The sequence below is a fragment of the Ranitomeya imitator genome, chromosome 2 (genome assembly GCF_032444005.1).
Source record: "Ranitomeya imitator isolate aRanImi1 chromosome 2, aRanImi1.pri, whole genome shotgun sequence".
NCBI lineage: Eukaryota > Metazoa > Chordata > Amphibia > Anura > Dendrobatidae > Ranitomeya > Ranitomeya imitator.
The window spans coordinates 220564469-220580323 of NC_091283.1; the positions used below are offsets into that span (position 1 = coordinate 220564469).

The window sequence follows — 15855 nt, forward strand, 5'->3', positions numbered from 1 at the left end:
CAACTTTAGAGGCATTCTGTAGGTATAGCTGTATATGTCTATATATACGTGATTAAATATTTATACAGATTTTAATTTAATTATGCAAATTTGACGTTAAATTTAGGCAATAGTTTTAAGTAACTTTTCAAAATAAAGTGTCCCATGTGTACATGTGAAATACCATTACCATTACTTCGATTATTATATTACTTATATCCTGCATAGGTGAATATCTGTCTTTTAATTTACAACTCACTTTGAACTCGAGGATGGAGATTAGCTGCTGTAATTTATCCTAAAAAGAACAGAGAGAGAGAGAGATTCCTGCTCTTAACTCCCTAGTTAGCAATGAGAAGATTATACCGTAGTACTGAGCAGTGTAGATGTGAATTCAGCTTTTGGTGAGATAAAAGACTTGTTAGAAAGCTCAATGAAATCTTTCCATATTTCTGTTTTCTCACTGTGTTCCTCAATTCTTCACATCCTTCCCAACCATAATGTATAATAGGAAGTGTAACCTGACACATGACTGTGCTGGCAGTCCTCCTTGTCTTGAGCAAGATCAAGTTGAGCTGTTTGGATAGTAAGATCAGGAGGAAGGAGGAGAAGAATAAGGAGCTGATTTCTCTGATAAGATGCAGTACAAAGTTTATTATGTTTGCCTGTACTATTAATTTATACAAAGTTAAATGAAAGTAGAATTCCCATTTAATGTAAATGTGATGAATGTAATCAAGCTTAAATTCCCATGGTCTTACTATGTTTCTGGTTTCTTTTTAGAGTCGTAATGATGTGATTAGAGAACGTCTAGGAGCTGAATTGAAGCCTGAGATTCTCCTGGTACTAAGTGCGTTACACATCTACATTAGTGTGAGCTCTTCTCGTCCAGGTCACAAGATTTCACTTCGTGGAGTTGAGTAAGAACAATTGTTGTTTTTGTTATATTTATCACAATATTTTCAGGTGCAGAAAAAAAGTCTTATGTATAGTGAAGAGTTTGTGTGGGCTCAACACAGGGGTTTGCTTTTTAGTGTTTTTTTATTTTTGTCTCCTAGTGTGTCAAAGACTCTGAAATACCAGGTGTCACTAAATACTACATAGTGCTAGAGAATTTTTCATTATCCAAAGATACATATTTAATACAGTCATTGTTGAAAGTTTTGACACCCTTTCATTACTTTTTCTCTGACGTCAATGTCCAGGAAGGTTAGCTACAGTGCCTTGGGTGGTAAACTTCTTGATTAAGTTGAGTACCGTGCACAAAGCAACATCAAGATCTCGGGAGATGGACTTGTAACCTTAAGATTGTTGATTTTTTAAAACAATTTAAGTTCTCAAGCTCTCAGACAGTTCTCTTCTCCTTTTTCTGTTCTCCGTGCTTAGTGCGGCACACATAAGATTAAATCAACTTCTCCCTTTTTATCTGGTTTCAGGTGTGATTTTCATATTATCCACACCTATTGCTTGCCACAGGTGAGTTTGAACCAGCATCACGTGCTTGAAGCAAAGTTGTTTACGCACAATTTTGGAAAAGTGCCAACAATTTTGTTTGGCCTATTTTGGGGGTTTTGTGTGAAATTATGTCCAAGTTGAGTTTTTTTTTCAGTTTTTTTGAGTTGCTCCAATACACACAAAGGAAATAAACATGTACATAACTAAGCGTGTGTAATTACAATCTGGGAGATATACTTCATTTTTGGAACAATTTCAAAGGTGCCAACACTTTCGGCCATGACTGTATATCTATGTGACTTGCATCTAGTAAGCTGACATTTTCAGTCTATGCCTAGCAAGCAATAATTTAGCCACAAAAATGATCAAAGCTGGCAATGCTGTCTAAAAATAATCTAGATTGGTGGTTGAGAAATGCTTACTTTCCTACAGAGGGAAAGACAATAACAGGTGTTGAAGTAATGTCTCTATGAAATGTCACATACTTAACTGTAAAAGATGTGCGGTGCACCTGGAAAAAAAGTCTAAAAAAAAAAATAGTTAACAATGCCAGATGGCATACATCCATATGTTCTGTCGAAATTATAGTGCCATTTATCAATAAAATATGCTGTCTTGGTTAAAAGCAATATATTATGATGAAAACAGCAGCAAAAATTACAGCATTCTCATATTTTAATGACAGATCTCAAATATTAATAGCGAATTTCCCCAACTGAACAAAAGTTCAATCGAAAGAAAAAGTTGATTATCTTTACAAATAGTTTGTTTTACAGATTATGCATTAACTTCAAGTTACTTAATTTTGTTTTCGTACACATAACTACTTTTACTTCGTCAACACTATGGGGAGATTTATCTGAAGAGGTTGTGTCCATTACTGAACAGTCCCAGCCTAATCAATTCTGCACCCCATATAAAATAAAAAACAGTCCAAACAGACCCAGCTACTAGCTCCCTGACAATTCTTCAGTAGTATAATAAATATACATACACTGTGTGCAGAATTATTAGGCACGTTGTATTTTAGAGGATTATTTTTATTATTGATCAACAACTATGTTCTCAATCAACCAGAAAGACTCATAAATATCAAAGCTTAATATTTTTAGAAGTTGGAGTGGTTTTTTTTTTAGATTTGGATATCTTAGGAGGATATCTGTTTGTGCAGGTAACTATTACTGTGCAGAATTATTAGGCAACTTTATAAAAACCAAATACAGGTCCTTCTCAAAAAATTAGCATATAGTGTTAAATTTCATTATTTACCATAATGTAATGATTACAATTAAACTTTCATATATTATAGATTCATTATCCACCAACTGAAATTTGTCAGGTCTTTTATTGTTTTAATACTGATGATTTTGGCATACAACTCCTGATAACCCAAAAAACCTGTCTCAATAAATTAGCATATTTCACCCATCCAATCAAATAAAAGTGTTTTTTAATAACAAACAAAAAAAACAACAAATAATAATGTTCAGTTATGCACTCAATACTTGGTCGGGAATCCTTTGGCAGAAATGACTGCTTCAATGCGGCGTGGCATGGAGGCAATCAGCCTGTGACACTGCTGAGATGTTATGGAGGCCCAGGATGCTTCAATAGCGGCCTTAAGCTCATCCAGAGTGTTGGGTCTTGCGTCTCTCAACTTTCTCTTCACAATATCCCACAGATTCTCTATGGGGTTCAGGTCAGGAGAGTTGGCAGGCCAATTGAGCACAGTAATACCATGGTCAGTAAACCATTTACCAGTGGTTTTGGCACTGTGAGCAGGTGCCAGGTCGTGCTGAAAAATGAAATCTTCATCTCCATAAAGCATTTCAGCCGATGGAAGCATGAAGTGCTCCAAAATCTCCTGATAGCTAGCTGCATTGACCCTGCCCTTGATGAAACACAGTGGACCAACACCAGCAGCTGACATGGCACCCCACACCATCACTGACTGTGGGTACTTGACACTGGACTTCAGGCATTTTGGCATTTCCTTCTCCCCAGTCTTCCTCCAGACTCTGGCACCTTGATTTCCGAATGACATGCAAAATTTGCTTTCATCAGAAAAAAGTACTTGGGACCACTTAGCAACAGTCCAGTGCTGCTTCTCTGTAGCCCAGGTCAGGCGCCTCTGCCGCTGTTTATGGTTCAAAAGTGGCTTTACCTGGGGAATGCGGCACCTGTAGCCCATTTCCTGCACACGCCTGTGCATGGTGGCTCTGGATGTTTCCACACCAGACTCAGTCCACTGCTTCCTCAGGTTCCCCAAGGTCTGGAATCGGTCCTTCTCCACAATCTTCCTCAGGGTCCGGTCTCCTCTTCTCGTTGTACAGCGTTTTCTGCCCCATTGTTTCCTTCCAACAGACTTACCATTGAGGTGCCTTGATACAGCACTCTGGGAACAGCCTATTTGTTGAGAAATTTCTTTCTGGGTCTTACCCTCTTGCTTGAGGGTGTCAATGATGGCCTTCTTGACATCTGTCAGGTCGCTAGTCTTACCCATGATGGGGGTTTTGAGTAATGAACCAGGCAGGGAGTTTATAAAAGCCTCAGGTATCTTTTGCATGTGTTTAGAGTTAATTAGTTGATTCAGAAGATTAGGGTAATAGGTCGTTTAGAGAACCTTTTCTTGATATGCTAATTTATTGAGACAGGTTTTTTGGGTTATCAGGAGTTGTATGCCAAAATCATCAGTATTAAAACAATAAAAGACCTGACAAATTTCAGTTGGTGGATAATGAATCTATAATATATGAAAGTTTAATTGTAATCATTACATTATGGTAAATAATGAAATTTAACACTATATGCTAATTTTTGGAGAAGGACCTGTATATTCCCATCTCACTTGTTTATTTTCACCAGGTAAACCAATATCACTGCACAAAATTTAGAAATAAACATTTCTGACATGCGAAAACAAAACCCCCCAAAATGAGTGACCAATATAGCCCCCTTTCTTTATGATGTCACTCAGCAGCCTCCATCCATAGATTCTGTCAGTTGCTTGATCTGTTTACGACCAACATTGCGAGCAGCAGCCACCACAGCCTCCAGACACTGCTCCGAGAGGTGGACTGTTTTCCCTCCCTGTAGATCTCACATTTTATGAGGGACCACAGGTTCTCTATGGGGTCCAGATCAGGTGAACAAGGGGGCCATGTCATTATTTTTTTTTCTTTGAGACCTTTACTGGCCAGCCACGCTGTGGAGTAGTTTGAGGCATGTGATGGAGTATTGTCCTGCATGAAAATCATGTTTTTCTTGAACGATACCGACTGCTTCCTGTACCACTGCTTGAAGAAGTTGTCTTCCAGAAACTGGCAGTAGGTCTGGGAGTTGAGCTTCACTCCATCCTCAACCCGAGAAGGTCCCACAAGTCCATCTTTGATGATACCAGCCCATACCAGAACCCCACCTCCACCTTGCTGGCGTCTGAGTCGGAGTGGAGCTCTCTGCCCTTTACTGATCCAGCCTCTGGCCCATCAAGAGTCACTCTCATTTCATCAGTCCATGAAACCTTTGGAAAGTCAGTCTTAAGATAGTTCTTGGCCCAGTCTTGATGTTTTATCTTATGCTTCTTGTTCAGAGGTGGTGGTTTTTCAGCCTTCCTTACCTTGGCCGTGTCCCTGAGTATCGCACACCTTGTGCTTTTTGTTTCTCCAGTAACATTGCAGCTCTGAAATATGGCAAAACTGGTGGCAAATGGCATCTTGGCAGCTTCACTCTTGATTTTCCTCAATTCACGGGCAGTTATTTTGCGCCTTTTTTGCCCAATACGCTTCTTGCGACCCTGTTGGTTATTTGCCATGAAACGCTTGATTGTTCGGTGATCACGCTTCAAAAGTTTGGCAATTTCAGGACTGCTGCATCCCTCTGCAAGACATCTCACAATTTTGGACTTTTCAGAGCCCGTCAAATCTCTCTTCTGACCCATTTTTCCAAAGGAAAGGAAGTTGCCTAATAATTAAGCACACCTTATATAGATGATGTCATTAGACAACACCCCTCCTCATTACAGAGATGCAAATCACATGATTTACTTAATTGCTAGTTAGCTCTCAGGCCTGAACAGCTTGGAGTAGGACAACATGTACAAAAAGTATCATGTGATCAAAATACAACTTGCCTAATAATTCTGCACACAGTATAATATATATATATATATATATATATATATATATATATATATATATATATATATATATATGTGTATATATATATATATATATATATATATATATATATATATATATATATATATATATATATATATATATATACAGTTAGGGCCAGAAATATTTGGACAGTGACACAAGTTTTGTTATTTTAGCTGTTTACAAAAACATGTTCAGAAATAAAATTATATATGTAATATGGGCTGAAAGTGCACACTCCCAGCTGCAATATGATAGTTTCCACATCCAAATCGGAGAAAGAGTTTAGGAATTATAGCTCTGTAATGCATAGCGTCCTCTTTTTCAAGGGACCAAAAGTAATTGGACAATGGACTCTAAGGGCTGCAATTAACTCTGAAGGCGTCTCCCTCGTTAACCTGTAATCAATGAAGTAGTTAAAAGGTCAGGGGTGGATTCCAGGTGTGTGGTTTTGCATTTGGAAGCTGTTGCTGTGAGCAGACAACATGCGGTCAAAGGAATTCTCAATTGAGGTGAAGCAGAACATCCTGAGGCTGAAAAAAAAGAAAAAATCCATCAGAGAGATAGCAGACATGCTTGGAGTAGCAAAATCAACAGTTGGGTACATTCTGAGAAAAAAGGAATTGCCTGTGAGCTTGGGAACTCAAAAAGGCCTGGGCGTCCACGGATGACAACAGTGGTGGATGATCGCCGCATACTTAATTTGGTGAAGAAGAACCCGTTCACAACATCAACTGAAGTCCAGAACACTCTCAGTGAAGTAGGTGTATCTGTCTCTAAGTCAACAGTAAAGAGAAGACTCCATGACAGTAAATACAAAGGGTTCACATCTAGATGCAAACCATTCATCAATACCAAAAATAGACAGGCCAGAGTTTAATTTCCAGAAAAACACCTCAAGAAGCCAGCTCAGTTCTGGAAAAGTATTCTATGGACAGATGAGACAAAGATCAACCTGTACCAGAATGATGGGAAGAAAAAAGTTTGGAGAAGAAAGGGAATGGCACATGATCCAAGGCACACCACATCCTCTGTAAAACATGGTGGAGGCAACGTGATGGCATGGGCATGCATGGCTTTCAATGGCACTGGGTCACTTGTGTTTATTGATGACATAAGAGCAGACAAGAGTAGCCGGATGAATTCTGAAGTGTACCGGGATATACTTTCAGCCCAGATTCAGCCAAATGCTGCAAAGTTGATTGGACGGCGCTTCATAGTACAGATGGACAATGACCCCAAGCATACAGCCAAAGCTACCCAGGAGTTCATGAGTGCCAAAAAGTGGAACATTCTGCAATGGCCAAGTCAATCTCCAGATCTAAACCCAATTGAGCATGCATTTCACTTGCTCAAATCCAGACTTAAGACGGAAAGACCCACAAACAAGCAAGACCTGAAGGCTGTGGCTGTAAAGGCCTGGCAAAGCATTAAGAAGTAGGAAACCCAGCGTTTGGTGATGTCCATGGGTTCCAGACTTAAGGCAGTGATTGCCTCCAAAGGATTTGCAACAAAATATTGAAAATAAAAATATTTTGTTTGGGTTATGTTTATTTGTCCAATTACTTTTGACCTCCTAAAATGTGGAGTGTTTGTAAAGAAATGTGTACAATTCCTACATTTTCTATCAGATATTTTTGTTCAACCCTTCAAATTAAACGTTACAATCTGCACTTGAATTCTGTTGTAGAGGTTTCATTTCAAATCCAATGTGGTGACATGCAGTGCCCAACTTGCGAAAATTGTGTCACTGTCCAAATATTTCTGGCCCTAACTGTATATAAGCCCCCTTCACATGTCCTGGTAATTACTATACCGGGAGAAGCATTACTGGTAAGATTCGGGGTCCTTGTCTGTTGCCATCCATGTCGATGAATGTGACATCCGTATGACATCCGTGTGTCCATGTGCTGTCAGTGTGACACGTAAGGAATGAAATACAGTATAGAAATTAAAGAGTTTTATGTATTAAAGTTGTCCAAAATAGTGATAGATGACGATGAGGAGCATGATAGATAGACAGAAATATGTCAGTGTGATTCCTCATCAGTGCTTTGTGTGCATATTTTTTCAATAAATTAAATGTTGTGGGAGTCCCCCTAATTTTCATAACTAGCTGAGGAAAAGCCGACATCTGAGTGTTGATGTTAATATTTTGGAAGGGGCCAATAGTCATAGAGGTACCTAGGCTATCAATATCAGCTCACAGCTGTTTGCTTAGCCTTTACTGGTTATTATGGAGAGACCCCCCCAAAAAAATGATGTGGGGTCCTCTCTATGTTTAATAACCAGCAAAGGCTTAACAGACACCTGCAGACTAATATTAATAGCCTAGGATGGAGGCATTGCCCCCCTCATAAACTAAGAACATCAGCCCTTAGCCACCTCAGAACTGGTGCACCCATTAGTTGTGCTCTTTCCACTTGCCCTGGTGCGGTGGCAAGTTGGATAATAGTTGTGGGGTTGATGTTAGTTGTTTTATAGCCACTGACATCAAGTCCAGTTGTTAGTAATGGAGAGGCGTCTATAAGACACCCCTGTAATTAACACCATAGTCAAATGCAATAAAGACACAGACAGAGTAAAGTCCTTTATTTGAAATAAAAACTATTCTACCTTCTTTTACCCATTTATTCAACCCAAATAAAAAAAAACAAAGTTATACTCCTCTTCCACAGATTATCCACTAATGCCGCCCATGTCCCACAATTGATCCGGATGGTTTGGTTAGCTGTCACATTAGTGATGGGACCTCTCACCACACCAGCCTGGACAGATTGAGCTGAGTGTAAGAATGTGGCTGTGGTGTGAGTAGTGGTGACATCATTAAGGTTACCGACATTAAACGTACTATCCCATCGAGGTGACCTCGGCCCGTATGACCATCGACGGGATAGTATGTCATATGTGATCAGCCACGCTCTCGGGGGGAGCGAGGCTGATCGCAGCTGGGTGTCAGCTGATTATCACAGCTGACATCTGGCACCATGTGCTTGAAGCGGTCAGGGACCGCTCCCAGCACTTTAACCCCCGGAACACTGCGATCAAACATGATTGCAGCGTTTTGGTGGCATAGGGAAGCATCGCACAGGGAGGGGGCTCCCTGCGGGTTTGCGGGTATTGTTCCAATAAACACATTTCTTTGTGTAAATAAAGAAAACCAATAAAAGTACACATATTTAGCACACATAAGGACAACCCAACCTATAAAACTGTCCCACTAGTTTACCCCTTCAGTGAACACCGTTAAAAAAAAAAAAATGAGGAAAAAACAACGCTTTATTATCATACCGCCGAACAAAAAGTGGAATAGCATGTGATCAAAAACACGCATATAAATAAACATAGTACCGCTGAAAAAGTCATATTGTCCCACACAAAACGAGCCCCCATACAGCGTAATTAGCGAAAAAATAAAAAAGTTACAGCCCTCAGAATAAAGCGATGCAATAATAATTTTTTTAATATAAAATAGTTTTTATTGTATAAAAGCGCCAAAACATATAAAAAATATAAATGAGATATCGCTGTAGTCATACTAACCCGAAGAATAAAACTGCTTTATCAATTTTACCACATGCGGAATGGTATAAACCCCCCCCCCAAAAAAAAAAAAAAAATTCATGAATTGCTGGTTTTTGGTCATTCTGCCTAACAAAAATCGGTATAAAAATCAATCAAAAAATGTCAAGTGCCCGAAAATTGTACCAGTAAAAACATCAACTCGTCCCACAAATAGCAAGACCTCGCACAACTCTGTGGACCAAAATATGGAAAAATTAGAGCTCTCAAAATGTGGTGACGCAAAAACTATTTTTTGCAGTAAAAAGCATCTTTTAGGCTGGTTTCACATTTGCGGTTGTGTCCGCAACGTTTCTTCCGCAGTAATCCGCATGCGTTGTGCATTCCTATATTTAACATTAGGAACACAAGTGTCTGCGTTTGATTGCGTTTTGCCGTGTTTGACGACACATACGTCGTTTCGTCGTCTGTGGTTTGGCGCGGTAAATGGGTAAATGGGTTAGTAACTGGCTTAGTGATAGAAACCAGAGGGTGGTTATAAATGGTATAGTCTCTAACTGGGTCGCTGTGACCAGTGGGGTACCGCAGGGGTCAGTATTGGGACCTGTTCTCTTCAACATATTCATTAATGATCTGGTAGAAGGTTTACACAGTAAAATATCGATATTTGCAGATGATACAAAACTATGTAAAGCAGTTAATACAAGAGAAGATAGTATTCTGCTACAGATGGATCTGGATAAGTTGGAAACTTGGGCTGAAAGGTGGCAGATGAGGTTTAACAATGATAAATGTAAGGTTATACACATGGGAAGAAGGAATCAATGTCACCATTACACACTGAATGGGAAACCACTGGGTAAATCTGACAGGGAGAAGGACTTGGGGATCCTAGTTAATGATAAACTTACCTGGAGCAGCCAGTGCCAGGCAGCAGCTGCCAAGGCAAACAGGATCATGGGGTGCATTAAAAGAGGTCTGGATACACATGATGAGAGCATTATACTGCCTCTGTACAAATCCCTAGTTAGACCGCACATGGAGTACTGTGTCCAGTTTTGGGCACCGGTGCTCAGGAAGGATATAATGGAACTAGAGAGAGTACAAAGGAGGGCAACAAAATTAATAAAGGGGATGGGAGAACTACAATACCCAGATAGATTAGCGAAATTAGGATTATTTAGTCTAGAAAAAAGACGACTGAGGGGCGATCTAATAACCATGTATAAGTATATAAGGGGACAATACAAATATCTCGCTGAGGATCTGTTTATACCAAGGAAGGTGACGGGCACAAGGGGGCATTCTTTGCGTCTGGAGGAGAGAAGGTTTTTCCACCAACATAGAAGAGGATTCTTTACTGTTAGGGCAGTGAGAATCTGGAATTGCTTGCCTGAGGAGGTGGTGATGGCGAACTCAGTCGAGGGGTTCAAGAGAGGCCTGGATGTCTTCCTGGAGCAGAACAATATTGTATCATACAATTAGGTTCTGTAGAAGGACGTAGATCTGGGGATTTATTATGATGGAATATAGGCTGAACTGGATGGACAAATGTCTTTTTTCGGCCTTACTAACTATGTTACTATGTATGTTACTATGTAAATGCTACATGTAGTAATTTTGGAGGCATCAATTTGCCGACTAGAAACGTATGCGGTTGATAGCGGAAGAAATGCGCCAAAAAACGCATTGCTGTCTATGTGAACGCATGCGGCCACAAGCACATGCGTTTGCTTGCGTTCATGAACGCATGCGTTGCACCAGAGTTGCAACATGTCTAGACACTGATTAGCCGCCCCCCACATACAAGCTGATAAAGGGAGGGAGTGGACAGTAGCAGGTCACTACGCAGCAGACAGAGAAGCTTTCCAGACGCAGCAGAGCAGACACAGGAAGGAATCTACACTCAGAACAATGTGAGTATATCCTTGCCAATGCCTTTATTTTCTATTTTCTTTCTCTACATGTCCTAATATCTTCCATTTCTTTATTTCTGCATGCATCAGAATGTCTTCTTCTTCTGATGAGGAGCAACGTCCTGGGCTTTCTGAAGTAGAACATGTCAGTGAAGTGAGTACTCACCTCCTCAGATTGGTAAGTATTCACTGTCACATCTTCACATATGACAATTTTTTTTTCATTTTTTTAGAGCACTTCTTCTACTGCGGCAGAGGCTGGGCAGGAGCAGCGGGATCACGGTCGAGTGTCAAGGCGGCAGCGTGTAAGTATACAAGACTGACTGTTTACTGTATCCTCACTTTAGTATTCTTGAATCTTCCTTTCTTTACTTTACTCTTTCTTTACAATTTTCTTCTGGACTCCTTTTGTATCTTGACTTTCCTTATTCATGCCATTTCTCAGCCTCTGTTTTCTTTCTTTTCCTTATGTTAATGTATACAACATTTAATGTCTTCATTTATGTTTTAGGTTCCAAAACGGGATGAGGACCTCATTGACAACGATATCCTCATCTCCCTGGTCCATGAGCGAGTCCCGTTGTGGGACACCCGGGTTCCACAGCACTCGGACAACGTAACGATCCGGCGCCTATGGAATGAGGTGGCCAAAGTGATGTGGGATGGCTGGGACAATGCCCCGACTCGGGTCCAAAGTGCATTTTGTAAGTATTGCACTGCAGTGTGAAGCAGCAGAGACCTTGGCCGTGCTCACACAACTGTGTGTGATGAGAGAAACTCTCAGGAGTTTCTCTCATCACACACAGTTGTGTGATCCTGGCCAAAAGTACATTGTCTAACCATTATGTTTTGTTTTTTTAACAGTTCTCAAAGTCAAAACACGTTGGCGTTCGATGAAGGACCACTTCAACAAGGACCTGCGTCAAGAGAGCCGTGTTCCCAGTGGTTCTGGAGCAAGGATCCGAAAGTATAAATACCATCGCATTCTGGCATTTTTAAGACCGGTCCTTGCCCAGAGAACGTAAGTATTTATCACGTGCATTAGGTTGTGTTGTATTGCCATAATCTGTATGTTTCTATTCCACAGGAGTTGGCGTCTGGTTATTTTTTGGTATTATTTTCTTTTTTCCTTTTTTCACAGCACATGGAGCAGCACTGTTGGTCCAGGTTCTGCAGCGGTCCTTCATCAGACAGCCATGGACCCGTCCCAGCCATCCAGCAGCGCAGCAGCAAGTGGGCCTTCCACACTAACTGGAGACCAGGGAGCTGGACCATCAGGTGTTCCCCTTTCCCTGTCCTCTGCCCCTTTTTTTGGGCTCCTCCTGGCAGCGGCAGAGGGCATCGGACAGGTCCCTCATGCCCGAGTTTTTGCACTTGAGCTCGGTTTTTCACGATGGACTCAAGGCTTTGGGTGACTGAATGCATATTGCCATTAGCCACATGAATACATCAAAAGCCTTGACCAAGTAAAAGCCGACCTCCAGAGGCCAGCACATCATTTTTTTAACCAAATTGAACAGGGCATGTCGGAACACCTTACTCCTGGTCTCCAGCTTAGTGTCATGCAGGCCTGCAATGCTGCTTACGTGCAGGCTATGCAGCAGACGGTATTTTCAGCAGACTGTGGCGGCATATCCACCTGTGCCTTCACTGTCTTGATTAACCTCAATGCCGACCTCTGCTGCATACCACTACACGGCCACCTCTATTCCTAGCACTGCCGGACACCAATACAGCACCACCACCATGTCGAGTGCTGTAGGACAGCCCACCGCCACCACCATGACAACCACTGCTCCTGCTTTGACCTCCTCCACTGACACCACGATGCAGCAGCAGGACCCTGGCATGGCCTTCCGTACCACCACCACGATGCAGCAGCAGGACCCTGGCATGGCCTTCTTCTCCACCACCACCACGATTCAGCAGGACCCAGGCATGGCCTTCCGCTCTACGAGCACAATGGACCCTGGCATGGCTTTCCGCTCCACCACCACCACGATGCAGCAGGACCCTGGCATGGCCTTCCTTTCTACGAGCACTATGGACTCTGGCATGGCTGCACGCTCTACGAGCACTATGGACTCTGGCATGGCTGCACGCTCTACGAGCACTATGGACTCTGGCTTGATTGCACGCTCTACGAGCACTATGGACTCTGGCATGGCTGCACGCTCTACGAGCACAGTGCAGCCAGACCCTGACAGGTCACCTTCCACGACCATGCCATGACATATGAGCATACTGAGGTTTCCCAGAACGCGGCTATCCCAGAAAGGGAGAAAAAATGAAAAAACAGCGTACTATCAGTATTCCTACCCCCTCACCTCCCAGTGTGTCTGTAATGTCAGGTTTGTCTCACCCTTCCAGTGCGTCTCAGGCCTCTCATATGTCAAGCCCTATCCCCGAACTACCAGACCCCACTAGTTTAATTGCCCCTTCTCCACCCCTGCATCGTCCGCATTTAGCCAGGCCTCACAGCTTCACACCCCCCATTTCCATCACTACCCCAAGCAGGCGTAGTTAATTAAAAAAGTTTTTTTGTAAGAAAATAAATAATATTGGTTTTTTTTCCCAATTACGTTTGGTTAAATTGTGTCTTTCGCCGCCGGCAATACACACCGTTCGCCGCACACCTATTTTTTGGCCACATCATAGCTCCTGTACTTAGAAAGCTGCAGTTTTTTACTTGCTGTGTCTTTAGTATAGATATATGAGGTTGGCCAAAAAATTAAGACTTGTATTTTCTCCATATCTCTTCGTTCTGCTTAGTCTGTGACTAGTGTTGCAGACTGAAGAGAAAATGGTGGCAATACAATGCAGATGTATACTCAACAGGTCAGGTGTCCAAAAACTCATTAGTTAGGACACCTGACCTGGTGAGTAGAGAACTGCCTTGTATAACCTCCATTTTCTCTTCTGTGTACGTAATCTATTTCACACAAAGTGAAGGGACGATGGCGATCATAAAAGGCATATCTATGCTCACCTGGACATGTGTCAGAAATAGAGAATTCATGAGACTGTTATATGTGCATCATGAATTCATTATTTCTGACACCTGACTTGATGAGTATAGATCTGTTTTGTATTACAGCCATTGTCTCTTCAGTCTGCGTCCAGTGGATACTGCAGAACAGAATCAGGACGCAATGACGTCAACAACCTTACCACTAACAACATGGCTGCCGTCACACTAGCAGTATGTGGTCAGTATTTTGTATCAGTATTTGTAAGCCAAAACAAGGAGTGGAACAATTATAGGAAAAGTATAATATTAACATATTTAGCACCTCAGCATTTATCACCCACTCCTGGTTTTAGCTTAGAAATACTGATATTAAATACTGACCAAATACTGCTAGTGTGAGGACAGCCTTGGTTTGTAGAGGAAATACATAGGAGACACGGTCAAAATACCAAAAAATAAAGTTTATTAACGAGAAATATTAGTAACATTTAAGAAAATAACTGGTACAGATAAAATCCCAACAGGACATTTACACAACAAACATTGTCCTGCCATAACACACGTCCAATATCTGATTAAAAAAAGCAGCAAATTGGTCCCGCATGTGGCCAACTTCAGCAGTTGACTGCAGCGGGCGATGCTGGTAATCGGGCAATGGGTGTGCAACTGGTTCACCAGTTCAATGTTGGGCCGCTCCTTAGCCATTATGTAATTTTGCAGAACCACACAGGCTTTGACCAGCTCGTCAACTGTCTCCATTTTTAGATTAATGGCTGATGCAAGAATGCGCTATTTTGAGACTAGAATTTCAAAGGTGCACTCTACAGTTCTTCGGGCCCTGGTCAGTCTGTAGTTAAAGATCCTTTTAGTGTGGTTCAAGTCCCGACTGGAATATGGCTTCAGTAGGTTTTCACACATCTGAAAGGCCTCATCCCCAACCATAACAAATGGCATCGGTGGACCTTGAGTGTTGGGGAGAGGTGGTGGCCATGGAAAATTAAAATTTTTGCCATACACATGGCGCCCCATATCCGAGTTCTTGAAAGTCTGGGAATCGTTGCCAATGTCCACGGCAATGAAGCGACAGTCCGCATCTGCTATTGCCATGAGCACAACAGGAAAATATTTTTTATAGTTGAAGGACTCCGATCCTTTTCTGGCTGGTTTGATAATGCGGATGTGCTTTCCATCCACCGCTCCCAAACAGTTGGGGAAATCACACACGCTCCAGAATTTTTCATCCACATGTCCGCGGTAGGTAGGGGTATAAACTCATCCTGGAGTACATTCCACAAAGCCCGGCAGGTGTCTGCAACTATTCCAGACAGGGTGGAAATTCCAAGCCGGTATTGGAAGTGGATGGATGATAAACTCTCTCCGGTTGCCAGAAATCTGGAATAAAAAAATAAAAAAAATAAAATCAATTCTATGTATGGTGTTGTTATGCTAAAGACATAAAGGAAAATACCAAAAAAATACATGTCAGAACACCCAAAATTAGAACTGCCATTTGTTTAGATTTGTTACGTACCTTAACCCCTTCATGACCAGGGGATTTTTCGTTTTTCCGTGTTCGTTTTTCGCTCCCCTCCTTCCCAGAGCCATAACTTTTTTATTTTTCCGTCAATTTGGCCATGTGAGGGCTTATTTTTTGCGGGACGAGTTGTACTTTTGAACGACATCATTGGTTTTAGCATGTCGTGTACTAGAAAACGGGAAAAAAATTCCAAGTGCGGTGAAATTGCAAAAAAAGTGCAATCCCACATTGGTTTTTTGTTTGGCTTTTTTGCTAGATTCACTAAATGCTAAAAATGACCTGCCATTATGATTCTCCAGGTCATTACGAGTTCATAGA

At 41.6% G+C, this 15855-nt stretch overlaps 1 protein-coding gene across 1 annotated transcript in view; it reads left to right on the forward strand.

The window, feature by feature from the left end:
- FRMPD3 (FERM and PDZ domain containing 3) overlaps positions 1-15855 on the forward strand; it is a 427262-nt gene that overhangs the window by 299056 nt on the left and 112351 nt on the right. The window contains exon 11 of the mRNA XM_069748624.1: positions 763-899. Within this exon, the coding sequence (XP_069604725.1) occupies positions 763-899 (137 nt within the window). The remainder of the gene's footprint in view (positions 1-762; positions 900-15855) is intronic.